Genomic DNA, 19,327 nt, shown 5'->3' with positions numbered 1-19,327 from the left:
GAGCAGTTCCAATAGGGTCTTCGCACCCTTTTGGGTGCTCGGACCCTAATTAAAGGACAGAAATGATTATTAATGTACAACAAAAACATTTTAAAATAAAAACATCTATTCAAGCCTGGATTACAGACCAGCCTCTTGGTTTTTGGTTCACTTATATAAAACCTTGTAGCTCGATCAAGTCAAAAAAACAAACCCACACTTGCAGAAAAAACCTCAGGATGCAACAAGGTATGTTTATTTGTCAAGTTCACAACATATCAGACTGCATTCAGTCTCCCTTCAGCTCTAACAGGGTTTCTCTGCTGCTCAATAAGACAAGTTCAGGACACACTGTTCCATAATGTTCTGTAAAGAACCAACACGTGTACCGACTGTTATCGTAGCTGTCTGGTGGAGTTTATTATTATTAATGACACTGATGGATGTAGTGGAACTTTCTCCGTCAAAAAGTTCTGTTCATACAGACTGAACTTTTGCTGAAGCATGTTTAACACCATTCATCGTCAGCAGTTACACGGTACCTCAGAACTTTGTTGCATCACACTTGTTTTGATTTTTTTTTTCAAAATTATCTTATTTCTCAAAATAGAGTTTTACTAATTCATTGCTACAGAATACGTAAAGCAGTTGTTTTTGTTTTTTTTTCTTTTAACATAATTGCTGTAGTTTTGTAATGATTTTATACACGAGACAGAGAGAAGAGCCGAAGCTCAGCACACAGAAAGTATTAGAAACGACAGCAATAACTGCAGCGGTTCATCACGTTACAGCCGAGGAGCTGCGGGAAAGAGTTTACAAGTTAACAGGAGGAGAAGAAACAAAGAAAAGCAACACAAAGAAACAAAATCTAGCAAATCAGAAAACAGCAGGGTAGCTACGACTCCACCAACAGCTGCTCTGTTGTGTTTCTCCTTTGAAAAATCTTACTGGAGCAAACTGTGCACATCTCTGAAATCTGAGTTGTTGGCTCAAAGTTAGATGCTTAAGAAACCAGCTTAAGTTTTTAGCGCCAAAACCAATCCAGTGATACAGTACAAAGTGATCAGTAAAAACTTCTAATAAGACTTTAAGCAACGCTCAGAAACCTCATCGTGACGATTAAATCATTCAGGTAGGAGTGTTAGCAGGAAAAAAACAAACACAAAAATCAAACATGTCAGAAACGCATCAAAGTAAGACTCAAAAAATAGCAAAAGAACAGCGACAGTTTAAAGCGTTGGAGCTGTGATGACCAATTAGTTCACTATGTCGTCGTAATATTTACACACAAAAGGAAAAAAAATTAAATCTTTATCACAAAGGAAAACTTGAAAGCAAGCAGTAAATATGATGTTACTTATCATTTATTTACAACACAGATAAGCTATTTTAACAGGTGTATGCAAATGATGACGCGAGTTGTTAGTTACTGGACCACACGGGGACTCGGTGTGGGTGACGATTTAAACATGCAGTGTTTCAGTGCTCCCTCTAAGCCTTGGTAGTGAAATGGGACCACGACACTCAGCGGATAGAAAGACAGACCAGCTCGCTTCAGTTTTCACACCTAGAAACCTCTTCAGCTTTCATCGTTTGTAAGTTTTTTATTATTTTCCAACACTAACAATCTTTTTTTTTTTTCCCTGAAATTAGTCTTCAAGTATTCACTGTTAGAAAAAAAGTGAGGTTTGAATGTCAAGATTCTGCGTTGAGTCCCTCGAACTCGTCACAATAAGAGCGCTCACATTTAGATTAAGTCTACTGCCGTGTTAACCCCGACACCTTACATTCACACTACATCGACTACGACTTGAGGAATTCTTCGCTGCTGCAGCAGTTTAACCTGATCCACAGACGAACAGAGTTTGGCAAGCGCAGATAACGTCCTGTCGATTGTTTGCAAATTAGCCAAAATGCCACCAAATCGTTCCTAAAGTTCCCTCTGTGGTGGTGTGAAGAAACAAAAACCGCCAAACTCTGCTTCTCTTCCCTGATCTGTCCTCCTGCCTGTGGTGGCTGTATTAGTAGCAGTGAATACATACGCTGATGTCACAGCATCTAGAAGCAATCCTCTTGTTTACTGTATTAAGCTGAAATAACTGTGTTTAGTAGTGTAGGTTCATTTGTGTCTGCGAGCTTCTAGGCTGTTGCAGCGTTAGCCTCCTTTGGCTAGCAGCAGGCTAGACTGAGTCTTATCAAAGCATTAGCAGTGTTTTAGCATCGTTACTGTGACTAGCTTGGTAAGAATAGCAGCAGCTAGCATTTGAAGCACTACTGTAAGCAAACAATATGTTAAGCTAAGTTATCGGCGACTAGAAGCTAATACTGCCTGGCACGTTACTCTTACAAAATGCATTCTAAGCGTGTTAGCCTATTCAGAGCCGATGCATGCAGCGATGTGGGTTAGCGCGGTCTATAAGCTCTATGCTACTGGCTAGGTGGCGAGAGAGCAGGCGTAGAGGGAGCACTGATTGATTCACTGGTGTCACATCAGTATGTCCAGGTCGTCACCGTGGTCGTCTTCCTCCGTCACCCGTAGCGACAGCACCTCCTCGTTCAGAAACAGGCCGCTGAGTCGCTCCTTTCGAGCCTGTCGCTGCTCTTTCAGCTGACGCTTCCGGAGCGCTTTCTGCTGGAGCTTACGCTGCTTCGAACGTTTCTGTAGGACAGGAAGGGAGGAGAGGAGTTAGTGAGGACACCTAGAATGTATTTGTTACAGGAAAACTGACATGTATGTGGTAGAGTTTGGTGAGAAACAGCCCAGGATTATAGCTGTGACTAGAAATGTTCTGGATCAATGTGAAGAATCACAGCTGATCCAGGACAAAATAAAGTCAAAGTCAGATCCTGTCTTTCCTGCCCTCTGTGTGTGTTGTCCACCTCAGCCTGACAGTGCTGCTGTACTTGCTAATGACAGACAGGATCCACACTGAAAGCATATTTCACAAGAGTGACAATTACAGTGTGTGAATCTGAAAAACATATTCAGTCACACTGAGCTCGTGAAATTTGCTAAATCACTTAGACCAGCCATATCTGATCATTCTCCTCACGACAAATGATTAGGCAACAGTTAACAGTGGTTTCATGATGACAGGCCAACATAAAGCTCTGCTGTGTTTGTGAAGCGTCCCCGTAATGCTGCTGAATGATAGTTTCTGTGGTACAGAGCTGCTTGATTGTAATATTGTGGTCATGATTATTGATTGTAGAGACACTTTTGTTTGGCACTTTCAGATTTAAATAAGCAGAGCACTGCTTTCATGTTCATGTTGTGCTACATTCCTGCTAATGCAGCCGTCTTTGCATCAAAATATGACTTAAAATAATGTTCTTCTTTAAGTTGTATCCACATCGACTTATCAATACACAGAACAGTTTACCAATGTTCAATAAACGCCTCAGGCTAAGGTAGAGGCTATAACCAGGCAGCTTCTAGTCTCCATTTACTGACTGCAGAGCAACAGCTCAGATGACCAAGAAATATCTGAAGAGAGTGAAATCAGGTCTTATGTTGGATTTACTGAAGCTGAAACCATGAGACTGTATCTACATGAGCTGTTTCATATTAGCGGAGACTTTTCTATGAGCGGAGCTCATTATAAACATCAATGTTGCAGTCGATCATGTTTATTCTCATTCTAATTATGAAAAGTCAAAATTCTAGAAATCCTGTTTAGGAGTCTCTTACTTTGAATTTCATCAAACCATCAGTACTAGAAGTCTCTGATTAATAGTTTTGGGCCTGATCAATACTTTGACTAAGAAGCCTGTAAAAAAGTTTTTTGTCATGTCCGTGTGTCAGAAACACTTCATGTAATAAAAGCATCACACTGGAATCACATTGATAACCAGGACAATATGGATGTTATACAAATCATTTTTACATAGACACGTTCATGTTTCTTACTTTAGAGTCTCGTATGCGTTCTGCAGCGCTGGACAGGTTGCCATCGCTGTGAGCTCGGCTGATGTTGGCCACACTGCTGCCACTGCAGGCTGAGGCTGTTCCACCTGGAACACAAGACCATATGAGAAACAGTGTTACAACCAGGAAGATGTAAAAAACAAACAAACTGTGCTTGTTACTTTTTTTTATTATTATTATTTCAACACTTGATGTGCCTCTCTGGATCTGTGACATTCCTGCAGGCTCCTCTGCTGGTGTCACCATCACTGTCACTTTAGTGCAGGTCAACAGCGTCACATCCTACCTGCTACAGAGTTGGAGGCCGTGGAGCCGGTGGAGGAGCTGGCGGAGCTGACCATGCTGGCGTTACTGCTGCTGGCTCCGCTGACGCCGCCTGTACTGGCGCTGCTGTGGCTGCTCCTCTTCCAGCTCTCCCTGGTGCTGCTGGCTCGCTGCCTCGGGCTGTGCTCTCTGATGTAGTTACGCACCTGATGACGTCACGCAGGTCAATAACAGAGAATTCAGCGAAATCAGAGAGGAAACTAATGCACTGCACGCAAACTCAACTTTTCTTTAACCGAGGGTTTGACATACAGAGATAATGGACGTGTTAAGTCACCTCTGGTTTGCTGATTGTGGCCTTAAATGACAAACATGCATTTAACTTCACTCTTCACCGGCATTTACAGCATAAAATTCTAAACTGTCAGTAATCAGACTTTGATGCTCATGAAACAGTGACAGTGAAGGAAAAAAAATCCATAACGACAGCTGTTATATATTATACATGAGTCAATTTAAAATGTTTTTTACTTTGATTACTCAGAGTTTGGTCTCAGGCTGCAAATACTGACTAATGTTTATTCATTAATGGTTGATTATTTCTTTGATCAACAGTGTCAATAAAAACAATAAGAAGATGTCCAAAAAAATATCAAAAGGTGACTTCATCTAATTTCTTGATTTCAGTTATGCTTAAACTAATCAGAAACTAATCAATGAATCCCTCGATCAATCCAATTAAGAGGTTATGTGCTTAGTTTTTTCTCCTTTATGGCAAACAAAATCATAAAATCTTTGCATAAGAGATGATGGAATCAGCAAATGTAGACTTTAATGCTCATAAAAATGACAAACAAATACAGAAATTAATCAATTAATCACTTGATTGATCTCAGTACGAGGCTACGTGTGACGTAAAAGTATCCTACGGTAGTTTTCAGTGGGTTTCAGGGTCGGTCCTCACCTGTTTGAGTTTCTCATCAGTGAGACAGTTGAGCTCGATGATGAACTCGCTGTCGGTGGGAGAAATCTGAGCACAGGGATCGATGATCTTGATGATGTCCAGCTGCTCTCTCAGGCCCATCTCTGTGCTCACCTTCCGACTCAGGTACTCAATGTACTCCACCTGAAAGCAGAAAAACACACACGGGTTTGTCTCTGTCGTCCGGGCGTCACTGTCAGTCTATCATTATGCATTACCAGAGAAAACCTTGACACATTCTGCAAAACAATGCAAAAATAGCGGCATGACTGAGCTTTTCAGCGGCACTAGTGCTAATTCTGAGCACAAAAAGGTGCGTTGGCTTTGTTTACCTGTTCATCGTTGGTCATGGCACTCCAAGGCAGCTCATCCAGGTTGCGATGAGGGTGAGGCTTCGGCTTCCTCTTAGAAAACAAACACGGTGAACTCGGCACACTCGGGATTATGTCAGAGAGGACATCACTGCCGCTGGCAATGTCACTTCCTGGCAACTGGGAGACAACAATAAGGACAGATCAACAATAAGGTGTGAAGAAAGGGTTCGCAGTCACAGTTAGATGTGAAAAAAAACCCATCCATCCATGTTCTGATGGCTCAAAGCATATAGTACGTACAGAATATATATTAAGCACTTCTAATATGTAAAAATCAAAGGTAAAATTGGCCCACAGACCAGCTAATAACCTACCTGCCACTCGAATTCGCTGTCAGACCAGTCCCAGTATGTGCTGATGGAGGAGGACACATCGCTGCAAACGCTGCCCTCAGGAAACAAATCCAGTGACGTTAGTTCTTGGTCATCCAGGAGGGAGTAGCAGTCGTCCTGATCCCCCACAGACACGGAGGAGAAAAGCTCCTCGCTGCACTCTGAGCTCGCAACGCTGGTCCCACAGGACGTGAGGTTCCACCTGGAGAGAGCAAACAGTCGGACTCAATGATTTGAGTCATTTCTGGAAAACTGTGCTGATCGTCTCCCAGATAAGATTCAAAATTCAGGAGTTCTGTTTGTCACATGCTCATACGATATGTGCAGTGAAATGCAAAGTGTCTGTTTCACAAGACTGCAATAACAAAAAAACATTCTTTAAAAAAACTAAGTAATGAGGAGGTAGTGAAGCTAAAGTGCAGCGTTCTTTGTGCAAGAGCTGCAGTCATGTGTGTTTGTTGTGTACAGGAGGGAGTGCTGTTCATACAGAATACAGATGAGTAGAAGCCTTTCAAACAACTGAATCTTTGAGAAACACAAAACAAAGTCCATCTTAACAAAAGGATATTACAAACAAAAAACCAAGATGCAGGAGTCAGTCCAGTGAGGATAACTAAGCCTTCAAATGAAGAGGCTAAAATGCTGCTCTTACAGTTTCCTAATAGCAGCAATTATCAGTGCCAGAGGCTTTTGGCAGTGGAATCACTACGCACGGGCTGTAATCTGTAAATATCCACACAGTAACTCATGGAACATGTTAGACTCCTTCCACTTTACTGAAGAGAATTATAAAGACGACAAGAAGACGCACAGCTACATGTTAAATGTGGTTCTTTGGCATTTAGAGGGCGATCACGCACATCTGTCCAGCCTCACATCCCCACACATAATAATAAAGTCACATCCATCATAAACACAGTTTTAATACTTTCAAAAATGATCAAAAACATCGACAGATTTTCAACCTGACAAATGACCTTATCCAGCATTCAAAGTTTTTCTAATTGTCGGTGTTCTAACTTCTAAAAACTGATTCCCAATAAAGTAAATGAATGTAAAAATGCACCACTTTGGCTCTGAAGCAGCCGCCTCTCCTTATCCGGAGTGAATCTGTAATCCCACCCAAAGCACTGATCTAATCTGATTTGCTCCACGCCGTGGAAACTGAAGAATAAATCTGGAAAAGCTCCTTTTTAATCAGACACACGTCAAAGATAAATAAAAGCATTTCAGCAAAGTTTTGTCTTATTCTAGAGTTTTTATTTTCACTACAAATGTGTTTTAGCTCCACGGTTTGGAATCTCAGTCAAAGGTCTCCTTAAATACTAACACCTGGTATCAGTATCTGCAAAAAACAAAAACATATCTATCGACGTCCAGCTAAAACCAGCAGATACTTGGGATCTTTTGTCCCATGAGACACTGCATTTTATAGAAGAATACGTTTATTTTCTTGCCACTTTCACAGTGTAGTTATTATCCATCTTTTCTACTAGTATTATCTATCGACTACTGTCCTAAAATGACTTTACTGTTGTTGTTATTTATTGATATATTGCGTTACTAAGTGTGAAGATGTTTGATGACTAACTACTGCTTGCAAATCAAATCCTTGGAGATAATACAGATAAAATCTACTCCTCTAACAGTGACAGATTTTGGATAGGGGAAAGCCTGAAGTTTTTAAACAACAACTGCAAAACGTGTGTCTTACAGCCAGCCTTGTCCTGTATGTCTGGATTAAACATATAAGCTTAATATATTCATACTAAAGCACTTCCACTGTACAGATGTATTTACGGCCACTATCAGCATAAAATGAGCGACTTGACAAGAACATTAGCATTTCTCAGCAGCACAGTAAGGTGCCATTTGCAGCAGCGTTTGCTGTAATGGCTGATCTTTCATCTCCTGAGAGTCAGCTTACCTCACAGCCAGGTGACTAACATGTATGAACACACACAAACACACACGCTCTACTCGCCTGTTACTGTGGAAACGGTGCAAAGGATCCGTTCTGTGGCAAGACGAGAGCTGACAGCCGAAGTCACTGACATCCAGGGTTCCCACATCGCTGAGGTTGGCTCTTTGGGAGAGGAGAGGGAAAGGCTCCTCCGGCGCCAAAAACTTCTCATACAGAGATTCAGACATGGTGAGGTGTACCTGACAAAGAGGAGAAGAGGCAACGATAAGACAAAAATAACAGGGTGCCTTTCAATACAGCTACAGCCTCAATAATTACCACATGGTAGAATAAACACATCGGACTTTCAAAGAAAGCTCCACAAACACAGCGTGTAGTGTTTGTGGCTGTGTCCATATAATTATGTAATTTAAAGTTTTTTGTAAACAGAATTGTTGGTGGCAGAGTTTAGACAACAAACACACAACTGAGGTTTTGAATATTTGTGTTAGCAAACATTAGCTAGACAACTAACTACAAGTGCAGACAAATTCTGTTGGGCCTCTTTAGTTAACGACATACAGCACAGTTTAAAAAAATCATTCTTGTCCTCAACATAAATACTCCATCTCTGTGCTGGTAATAAAGTTGATGAAGCATCCCTTTAGGTCTGAGAGTTCTTTTTACTGTAAATGTTTGGAAGTTTCAGGAAAATAGAGACGATTATATCATTTTTTTAAATTAAAGAGTAACATTTTCTTCTGTTTTTCACTGGTAACAAATGTGTACTTTGGACGGGCATTCGGTCTGTGTGAAAAAGCAAAATGTAGCCATGATAGACACTTAATCAACAGCTATAGGAGAAGCATTTGATAGAATGTTCATCACGTTCACTTAAAAGTAACTGATGCACATAATAAAAAGCAAACTTCAGCTGCATAAACAGACCACAAGCATTCTCCATGTCTGGCTCAAAGACAACGTTTCATATCTCCTTCAAGGCCTAAAAACACCCATTACCTGCTGTCTACCACCACCGCCCCCAACCAGTGGGCTCCCAGCAGCCTGCTTCAAGGGCAGACAGACCTACCGTGGGAGGCCCGTCCAGTAAAACCCAGTCTGAGCCAGCCACTGGGAACCTTAACCTCAGTACGGTGCAGTGACTCAGCCTGGTCTCCCTTTATACTCCTCTGGGTTTTAACTGCTTTCTTTGTTTAACGTGCATCAGGGTGAACTCATTCATGTATCCTATTTTATATTTTATGTATATACACGTCTGTATTATCATTGTTGAGCTAACATTAAAATCAACACCTGTGTATTCTGATAAATAGGCTAAAGCGGTTAAATTCAATGTAAGGTGTTTACATTCACATTAACCCATTTTCTCAACAGGAAATTGACAAATATTTATTGCAATTGACTGAAATGAAACATTAGCTTTTCTTTCTTACCCCCAAACTCTAACAGGCTTGCAGAATTTTATTTTTTTTTAAGAGGAAAATGAGCACAATCATGTATTTGATGTGACATTTTATCTCGTTTTATTGGGTTGAAGTGATTATTTCCTACAAAATTCAGCTGCTGATCATTTGGGATGAACTCTGCATCCAGTAAAATAACTGTACTTCTTTCTATGTTGCGTTATCGCACCACAGTACAATAATAACAACAACAACAAAAATAATAATAATAATAATAATAATAGTAATAAGCTGAGTTATTTTGCACTCATCATAATAAACCTACAAAATGATTAAAATCAACAGTAAGGCAAGACTAAAATCACAGTATATGGTGTATATGGCATCACATTGGCACATAAAGGAGACAAAAAACTATGATCCATTTGAATGTTTTTAAAGGATTTCGTTTAACTGCGCTTTACTGTTTGTACCTACAATAATAACATCGCACAGTTACTCAAAGGAAAAACTTTATTTTATTTAAATATTAGCGAGTAATAAAACCTGTAAAGCATATAAAGCCAGGAGGACATTTACTAGAGAGAAAACGTTGGTTTAATGGCTTAATTAAAGGCTAATTAAACTACAAACTCGCGATGTTGTCTTCTACCTGCTAAGTGTGTTAGCGACATCGCTCGTGCTAATTGTTGACACTGTTAGATAGCGCATACTTTACGCATTCAACTCTCGTAAACAGCGTGAAATGCTGTAAGTCACTGTAAAGATAACGCCACGAATAAAAGGGAAAGGGAAATAAAAGTCCAACATGGAAAGAAGCTAGCTACATTAGCTTGAGAATAAGTTACGTAAACCGCGCCGTGTTTAGAAAACGTGAACATTAAGCCTGTGACAACACAACACCAGCTAGCGTCGTTAGCTGGTTGCTAACGCTCCAAATCTCCACGTAGCCTTCACCGACCACAAACCCGCAGATAAGTGATATTTTCCCCGCGATAACAAACCACAGCGGTTCACCGATCAGGTGAGGTTGAAATTAAGAAGCCATCGACGGTAAAATACCAACCTTTTGTCGTTTAAACAGCGACCATTTCTGCCACCTCCATTTGCGAATCCTTTCTTTTCCGTCGATGATCTCAGCAGAGCTGTCACCGCGAGACTCCCGGAAGATCCCGCGGGTCATGTGACATGAAGGCGGAAGTTGTCGCATCAACAGAAAAAACTGGCAGAAAACACAACACAGACGGTTGTTCTTACATTTCTAATTCTGCTGTCTGTTCACGCTGCATGTTACTGCTCCGTTAGTGATGTCTTCCAGCCACGCAAAGGACCCTTCCTTCCTGGGAGGAAGAATACCGCTAGAAATAGAGTCGATGTCGAAAAACCTGAAGGATGTGGACCAGGAGCTTTTCAGAAAAATACTCAAAGGTAAAGAAAATTAGCCACGATATGATTTAACTCTCTCTCTCTAAACCAGCTATCCTAAACGTTGTTGTTCATAATGTATTTTATTGCAGTTATCTGTACAGCATGTCTGTCTGTTTAAATACAACAGAAGTGAGTAAACCCCTGCGCAATATAACCAAATGATTCAAAAATCTATTATCGCACAATAATTGCATTATTTTTAAGCTAACAAGGACAGTATTCCCCCAATCAAGAACGTGTACTTAATAAAGAGTATACTGAAAATACAGCAACCAAAGTAGACAGCTCAATGCAGCAAAGAAAACATGTGATCACTGAAACTAAACTGAGCAGCATGTGATTTTCAATTATCCTAACTGTATGAACACAGTTATAAAATAAGCTGTGAACACAACAACTTTCTGGGTTGTGTCTATCTACATGTCTGCATCTTGGCTCCACATGGAGTCTAAAGGGAACTAAAATACCTGCTTGTGAGACTTCACAAAGATGAAAGAGGTTACAGGAAAATCAGTGAGCAACTAGAACTCTGTGGAAATGCAGTTATAGCAACAATCAGGAGGTATGAAATGAACCCTAGTGTCTCTGTTCTTGGTACAGCGTAGTGTAGTGTTCGAGAGGCGAGTGCTTCAGACCTGGCACACCTCGGCACAGTTTCTTTGACTGTGAGAAGGACATTGCGTGAAGTCAGCCTCTATGCAGGGCATCCAGAAAAATCTAAGAGAATAGTGACCTCCCCGGTGCCTCTGTCTATTGGATGTGTCTGTGGGTTGTCTTCTATCCAGCTGTGGTCAGTGCTCTGGAGGGGAAGGACTGCAGAGAGGTGATGAAGTCGATCGCAGAGAGCAGCGTCATCCCGCAGGATAGGCTCAGTCACATCATAGCCGGGATGCACAGAGTTCTGTCTGAGGCCATCCGCATCCCAACGCCGCTACTTAAACAGGAGGTGAGCTGGTGTTGAAGCACTAGAGGTTTTATACTGAAACACACTGTTGTAGTGTGCATTTTATGATGAATTCCATTTAGACGCTTCAGTCTCAGGGTCCTGGTGTTCATGCCGGGTCATAGTCACACTGTGATGGGTCACTGGGGCACCTCAGTAGAGCTGACAGAGGTGGAAGAAGTATTCAGATGTTGTATTTAAGTAAAAGTACTAATGCCAAAGAGGTCACACATTAACATTTTATTTACATGAAAGTATAAAAATAGTATAGAATAAAATAGAAATACTTTATTGATCCCCATGGAGATATTCTGTTGTTACAGTAGTAAGCCGAGCAAAGTGACCATACAATTGAATAAGAAATAAGAAAAAGTACAGAATGCACAACAAAGTGTAATATGATTAAAAATGTGCTAAAGTGATAAAAGCATCAAAATATATTCCAAGTGCTAAAAGTAAAAGTACCTGCACATTTCAGAATAATGTGTATTGTATTATTTTATTATTTATTGATGCATTAACGTGTGCATCACTTTAAGATTGGAGCAGATAAAGGAAATTGAACTATTTTATAAGTTCATCTGCTAGTTAGTGTGTGAATTTCCTCTGAGGGATCAATAAAGTTTTACCTTAAAACTAAGTTTTATTTGCTGATTATGTTTGGTGTTAGTGAACTAAATCTGCAAAGTAACTAAAGTCATTAGACATATTTAGAGGAGTTAGAAGTAATATTTGTCTCTGAATTGCAGTGGAGTTGATGTAGTATAAAGCAGCACAATAAAGTACAAGTAACTCGGTTTTGCTCTAAAATAAGTAAATGCACTTTTCTATCTCTGATTAAATATTTCTGAGCAGGAAGTTAATCATCCTAAAAAATTAAGACACCCTTTTTTAAGTAAATGTTTAACTTCACCTTGTACACTGTGATTGTATTTTAACTTAAGTAAAATATGAATTAACATTTTGTTTGTGTCTTTTTTAGGCATTTAAGGAAGATCTAAGAGAACTAAGGCAAGGACCATCATTCTCCCATTTCTCTGTTTTCATTCATTATTATTCCTTCTTCTAATAAACACGACTCGCTCTGAAAATGCTGGAATCATCGTTTCTGTTTTGTTTCGTCATTAGGATACCCGAAGACTTCATCGCCGATTTCTGCAGCGTAGTTTTTGGAAATCGGTGCGTTGAATTTACAATCTGACAGTTTACATGTTTGTACATTTATTGTCCCCCACAAAGACACTTCAAGATGATTCTAGATTCTGTGTTTCCACACAGTGCTGCAGTCAGATACAGTGTTAGATCACTCTTTGTGTTTGTTTTTTCTTTCTTTTAGCCGTGCAGTTCTAGAAGCAGCTGCCTCCCAGAAAGACCCTCAGCTCCCCACAGTGACAGACTTTAAATGGAGAGTGGATGTGGCCATTTCTACGAGGTGAGACACCGAAGAACAGACGGAAGATGTTGAGAAACATACTGATGACTGTAACTCTTCTGAATAACTGTGACTGACTGATATAATGCAGTGGTGACGAGTTAATCGTACATTTCTCTGATAGATCTTTCCTCAGTATTATCCATATTAGAAACCATGTGATTGATGGCTGATCTTTGGTTCAGGCAGCAGAGCAGCACCTCAGAAAGAAGCATCTGGTGTCAAAGACAAAAATGTCAAATTGTTAACTACAATTTCAAAGTCTTTTTTAAAAAAATAAGTATAATTTTCCTACTTGCTTTCATCGTTGTGTTTTTTTCCAGCTCTTTAGCCAGAGCCCTGCAGCCGTCTGTTCTCATGCAGATGAAACTATCAGACGGGAGTTTTCACCGCTTTGAGGTACATCAACGACTGACTTGTTCCTGATTGTGCATCTGGTTTTACATTTGACTCTACAATTTAATTCTGAATTTTTGCATCTAGTTTACAAACCACAGGAGTCTCATTATTCCATGTTGGTACTAGTACCGAAAAATGCCTCAACTCTTCACCTTTAAATCACAGTTTTTGGTAGTTGTGCTGTTTATCTTGTAGCTTGTCAGCAGAAATATGGATTTTAGGAGTTGACGAGGGCGTCTTCTTTGCCTTTCACACAGATACAGGTGTTAGGCATAGCTTAAAGTTGTAATAAATCTAAATAAATCATTGAATCAAGCCTTTAAAAGGGATCAAAATGTCTAAAATACAATTACACACATACGGCATCATCCTCTTCACTCTTACACACATAAAACAGGATTATTTATACTATTTATTGTCTTTTAAAAATGTGTTTGTCTACATTTCACGAGCTCTTCATTTCATCCTCCTTAAACCTCCCAATTAAAACCTCAGAACTCATATTAGCTGCGGTAGAATTACAGACTGAATTAATTCCAGACTGCATCATTAGATTATCTACGTTTCACCCACATGGTGTTAATTGTGTGCTGCAGCTCGTATTCCCAGTTTATCTTCAGCCTGTGGGTCAAAGCAGCTGGTCGCTGGCCAGCGGACTAATGTAGGTCTGTTTCAGTTACATAATAGGATCACAGTGGAATAATTGAAGTTTCGTCTATTAACTGCGGTCCAACCTCCAACCTGCCCCTGACCGAGTGCCACTTATATAGTTTGACACAGTTTAGATCAAACTGGAGTAAAGAATCCACGTCGCTTGGTTCACAAATAAGACAAAGACGCAGCAGTGTGACTGTAAATGAGGTTTTTTATTCTGCCTGTAACTCTTTAACTTCTATTTAATAAATGTAGTCACAGAACATGATAGCAACTAGTTATGACTGATTTGAAAACTAAAACTGAGCAAACAAACATGAGAAACTCTGCAAAGTTACTTAAACATGCATCCTCAGTAGGGGGCGCCATACTCCACACCTGCCTCATAATTTCAGAATAAAATCTGCATTCGAGACTTTAGCCTCTCCAACGTAGGCTGCTAATGTGGACAGAGGCAGGAGGAGGAGGAGGACTCCTACTATGTGTGACGCCGGACCAGCGGTTACATAATCAGATTACAGCCGAATTACAAGATTAGCGGCGACAACATCCGATGGGCAGACTCTATTGACGGATGCACCTTATCTGCACCTGATACGTGCTTCTCAGGAATTGGAACTAAAAGAGAATGCAAATAAAACCCCCCAGAAGAGATGGCTTCAGCTTCTCGCAGCTCTCTGTCTTTTAATTAGCACAAGTGTCATCTCCGATACAGCTGCAAACGCATGATGACTCACGCTCAGTTTGGAGCTTTTAACGCGGCGATGCGAGGGACACAAATGAGAGGAGTTATAAATAAAAGCCTGTTGTTTTGCTTGTGGTCCATTTTCACTGTATGAGGAGAGGCTTCAGTGTGTAATTGCAGGTTTTTGTTCACTCTGACAGTGACTATATTTACATTTTTAAACATCAGTTACACACCCTGCCAACAGGTGTGCAGCTCTACTATTATTATTTTAGCTCCGCCTCTGCTGTTATTTTCATGCTGCATTGTTGTTTTCCGTCTCCAGGTGCCCGTGTCGAAATTCCAGGAACTTCGTTACAACGTGGCTTTGATTCTCAAAGAAATGAACGATCTGGAGAAGAGGAGCATTCTCAAGATCCAAGACTGATGCACCGGCTTTGTTTTTGAGACCCAGTTTTGTACATTTTTCTCATCTAAACAGATAATAATAACCCGCCTGTTATGCTCTGATGGTGTTGGCATCCAACGTACTTGACTGTTGACAAAAAGATAAGATAACTTCCTGTATCTCAACTTGTAGTTAAAAACAAAATCAGACTGTATCATTCTTTTAAACTGTAAACTGTACATATCAGTGTTTTTCAATACAGTGTTTGTTGGATTTGAGACACCTGTGGAAGCTTCATTGTGCCAAAATACAGTCAACTGAGCAGCATGTGTCCACCCAAGTAACTCCCAAGACTTTTTTTAAAGGAGCTAAAAGGTTGTTCTCATAGGTTAATCGTAGCAACTGGACTTGCTTGAGTTTCTTGAAGACGTTCCACCTCTCATCCAAGATGCTTCATCATGTCTGACTGACTAGTTGGGAGTTCCAGATACTGATATCCTTAAGAAGCCATGAACACCTGAGTTTCAGTTTCAACTGGGGGTTTGTTGCTCCTCCCTCTCACATAACGAGTGACCCTAAAAAAGACCCAAATGAACCCCACTGTGGCAGGGGGAGTACTAACGACTCGCTTAATGGGGGTCAAGAGCAACAAACCCCCAATTGAAACCAAAACTCAAGGCTCCTTAAGGATATAAGTATCTGGAACTCCCAACTAGTCAGTCAGAACTGATGAAGCCTCTTGGATGAGCGGTGGAACATCTTCAAGGAACTCAAGCAAGTCCAGTTGCTACGATTAAACTACGAGAACAACCATGACCTGGATGACTGAGAGTCTTCACAGACATGAACTAAAAGGTTCCTTTAGACCTCTGTCTGTCTGTGTGGCATTGTGGTCTAAAGACCTGCAGAGATTAGGGAACAGTAATTTCATTGCACGACTAAACACATTTTCCGAAGTAGAACCTGAGCACAGGAACACTCTAGTACAACCTCATCCAGGGCTGATTTTACAAAAAGTACCTTGACAAATTTAAATCCTAGAAATGACAGCCCTCTCAGTGTCCCTGTTGAGTTTTCTCCTCTCAAACGTCTTAACTGTAAAATACACATGACGTAATCTAACGAACCCTCTGTTTTCCTGTATCTGTGTTCGTTGAACTGGAGTTGCATCCAGTCGCTGCTATTTATAGTTGTTTTGGTGAACTCGAAGTTGACATCGCATTAGAAGCTGTGGGATTCTGCACCGCAGTGGATGGTGAAAGGCTGAAAAGGGCTGATTACACATCGGCTCCAGTAAATATTTGCGTCACCTCGAGCTCCTGCAGTCCACGGCTGCCTTATAGTGGATAAAACTAAACGCTGTATGTGACCCTGTAGAAATGTTCAGTGCTGCAACGCTGGTCTCACCAGCTGGGCAGGGACTTTCAGGGGAGTTAAATAGTTTCCTCTGAAGGTTCCTGATTCCTGCAGTGGAGAAGACCCTTCTGTCGTCATTTAACCTGGTGCCATGTGATGTCATCTGAGACTGAACGGTCATTTTTTACCTGTTCTTGTACATACAATTCAACCTATGACAAAATAAAACATATTTACGACTCTTTTGTGCTGTAGTTTTATAATGTATTAGGAACGATTCTAATTATGTGTGTTTTCCAGATTAACGTCAAGATGTTTTTCTTTATGAGCCACAATTCAGCAATAAAACTCATCCATTACTGTATTTTCCAAAAGAAGATCCATCCATCCGTCATCAGCGTATGGAGGGCCTCCATGTGCTTCTTGCTTGGGGCCCCTCAGAAGTTAGATCGCCTCTGTTCATACCTACGGACAATTTAGAATCACCAGTTAACCTCAGCATGTTTTTGGACTGTGTGGGAGGAAGCTGGAGAACTTGGAGAGAACCCACGCTGCTCGGGGAGAACATGCAAACTCCACAGGAACCGTCGATCTTCTAGTTGCGAGGCGACGGTGCTAACCACCGGACCACCTTGCAGCCTCGACACAAACTTACTGTAGATATTAACAACTGAAGCTGTGGTCTCAAATAGATGAGAAACCATTATGAAACTGTGTCTAAAGCTCTGAGTCAACCAAGTCTTTGATTTATTGTAAAGCCCAGGGTTAGTGCAGCTCTATGATGTGGTTTTTGTTTAGCTCTGCCGGATCAGTTTCATGACTGAAGGAGTCTCTCTTTAATCCTGGACTGTCCTTATAAAAAAAATACTTTTAACACTGGACAAGAAGAGCTCTGCAATCACCAGATTTCATAATGAAGGTGATTTAAAATCCATTTAAACCTCAGTAAGTACTGTCTGAACATTGTGTTCACAGTTGGTCAACTTAGAGAATATAAACTAAATAAATGATAACGTCAAAGTCTGGTCGATGTCAGTCTGTCAGCTTTCAGGATTTTAAGACACAATTATATGGATTATAAATCATGAATTGACGATAGAAACTTGTTTTAGTCACTTTAAATATGGATTGAATTAAACTACAAGCACTGCACTTGGTAGCTATACTTTTACTTCTCTACGGTTCAGAGATGGCCTTTGCTTTACTCCTCGACTAATATTTGGCAGCTTTAGTTACTTTGCATATTCAGATCAATAATACAAAATATAACCACCTAGTAAACTCTGATGTAATATTATAGATTACCATAAAGCATTATTGATAAGGGAAATTCACAGAAGATAAACATTTTAAAGTTGTTTAATCGCTTTTACTAGATTTATTATTAAAGTGATGAACACATTAATGCATCAGTAAATATAATCCAATACTGTAGATTACTCTGAAATATGTCATTCTGCATTACAGGTACTTTCACTTTAAAGGAAAAATATAAATTCACAACTTTTGCTTGGGACAGATTTTTCTTAAACTTATTATGTAGTTAGAGTTATTGTTGCTTTTACATAAGATCTTCTATCACTTCTAACTAATACTAATAACTACATCTGCACTTTAAACATTAGACTATTTGATTAAAACAAACATTGTCTCTGTTTAGTATTTTAATGTGAAAGCTACAGACATTACACATCACTGTAATGAGGCGGTTAACGTCAGCCTCCCTCTTCATCTAATCAATTTCACTACAGATGAACAGTTCAAACAAACCAGCTGCTCTTCATTTTGATAAGCAACAGACCCGATTCTGCCTTGAAGAATCCAGAGGTCTAATTTTTCTTGTTCAGACAACCTTAAAAAAAGCTGAATTTGTTCCGTGAAGCAGCAAAAATGCCATTTTCATGGTGGTACAAGTCACACACAGTGCCTCAGACTCACATTTTCAGGTTCAAATCTGATTTAAAACACATTTTTAGATGTAAGAAGCGTTTCCCTCGTGTCCCTCATTCCTGTATGTTTACACATCCTTTCCCCAGCGAACGTCCTGAAACATATTTTCTCCGCTGAATCATTAACCTGCTTTAGAAACACCCAAACGCAGTCTTGGCATTCATCACACGAACCGAGCCAAAAACGAGCTTGTATAATAGTCTGATGAGGTGGCTCTCACGACAACTGATTGTCCCAACCCAGAACACGCCGTCTAGACTGTCTGTACTGGAATAGCTGCATTGTTGGCCTATTTAGAGATGCAACTAAACAAAAAAAAAAAAATGTCAAGGTGCAAAGGAGTAACAGGATCTCCTCCTGTTACATGTGAGTGGTCAGTGCGTCCTTGTATAATACCCTGCAAGTGTCCTCATTTGCATATATGTCAGTCCGTCTGTTTCTACATGTGTGTCAGTCTGTCTGCGTCCGCCGCGGTGTAGATGTCAGTCAGTGTCTGCCTCCGGGATTGAGTTCACGGGCTAGACCGGCCGACCTATATTACCCACAACCGCTACTACTGAGATGAACGCTGATTAACCGAGTAATCCCCGCTCACACGCTGCGAGCTCCCTCTAGTAAACAGGCTTTATATGGAGACTGCAGTAAATACAACTGATAGGCTTCAGGTGACGCTGATAACGCCGGGCTGGTATCAGAACCTATTGGGGGACAATCCTTTAACCGCAGTCATTAAACTCTAACCTCAACCTACTTCTAATCATAGCCTTGCAGTGAGGAACTTATTTTGGAACACCACCCACTTTGGCCGGAAGTCTCAGGATAACAGCAAATGCTAAAGAGATAAGAGGTTGTAAAGGGCCTCAGTAATGTCAGTATAGCTGATACACTAATATACTTACACATACA

At 40.4% G+C, this 19,327-nt stretch overlaps 2 protein-coding genes across 2 annotated transcripts; one reads left to right on the top strand and one right to left on the bottom strand.

The window, feature by feature from the left end:
• Nucleotides 1–199: 199 nt before the first annotated feature.
• fam199x (family with sequence similarity 199, X-linked) lies at nucleotides 200–10,321 on the bottom strand. Its single transcript, XM_008305502.1, has 8 exons — nucleotides 10,253–10,321; nucleotides 7,844–8,022; nucleotides 5,842–6,061; nucleotides 5,486–5,644; nucleotides 5,136–5,297; nucleotides 4,194–4,377; nucleotides 3,890–3,993; nucleotides 200–2,638 (listed from the first exon to the last, which is right to left on the bottom strand). The coding sequence occupies exons 2-8, from the start codon at nucleotides 8,008–8,010 to the stop codon at nucleotides 2,465–2,467; spliced, it is 1,170 nt and encodes a 389-aa protein (XP_008303724.1). The 5' UTR covers nucleotides 8,011–8,022; nucleotides 10,253–10,321; the 3' UTR covers nucleotides 200–2,464.
• A 46-nt stretch (nucleotides 10,322–10,367) lies between these two features.
• Nucleotides 10,368–15,395, top strand: commd5 (COMM domain containing 5). The gene is made up of 7 exons (XM_008305501.1): nucleotides 10,368–10,614; nucleotides 11,400–11,560; nucleotides 12,540–12,568; nucleotides 12,686–12,736; nucleotides 12,894–12,989; nucleotides 13,313–13,388; nucleotides 15,053–15,395. The coding sequence occupies exons 1-7, from the start codon at nucleotides 10,494–10,496 to the stop codon at nucleotides 15,152–15,154; spliced, it is 636 nt and encodes a 211-aa protein (XP_008303723.1). The 5' UTR covers nucleotides 10,368–10,493; the 3' UTR covers nucleotides 15,155–15,395.
• Nucleotides 15,396–19,327: the final 3,932 nt, after the last annotated feature.

The sequence above is a fragment of the Stegastes partitus genome, unplaced genomic scaffold, assembly GCF_000690725.1.
Source record: "Stegastes partitus isolate 25-593 unplaced genomic scaffold, Stegastes_partitus-1.0.2 Scaffold2525, whole genome shotgun sequence".
Lineage (NCBI taxonomy): Eukaryota > Metazoa > Chordata > Actinopteri > Pomacentridae > Stegastes > Stegastes partitus.
Note: the sequence above shows the minus strand (reverse complement) of the source record. Positions and strands in the feature narration are given on the sequence as shown.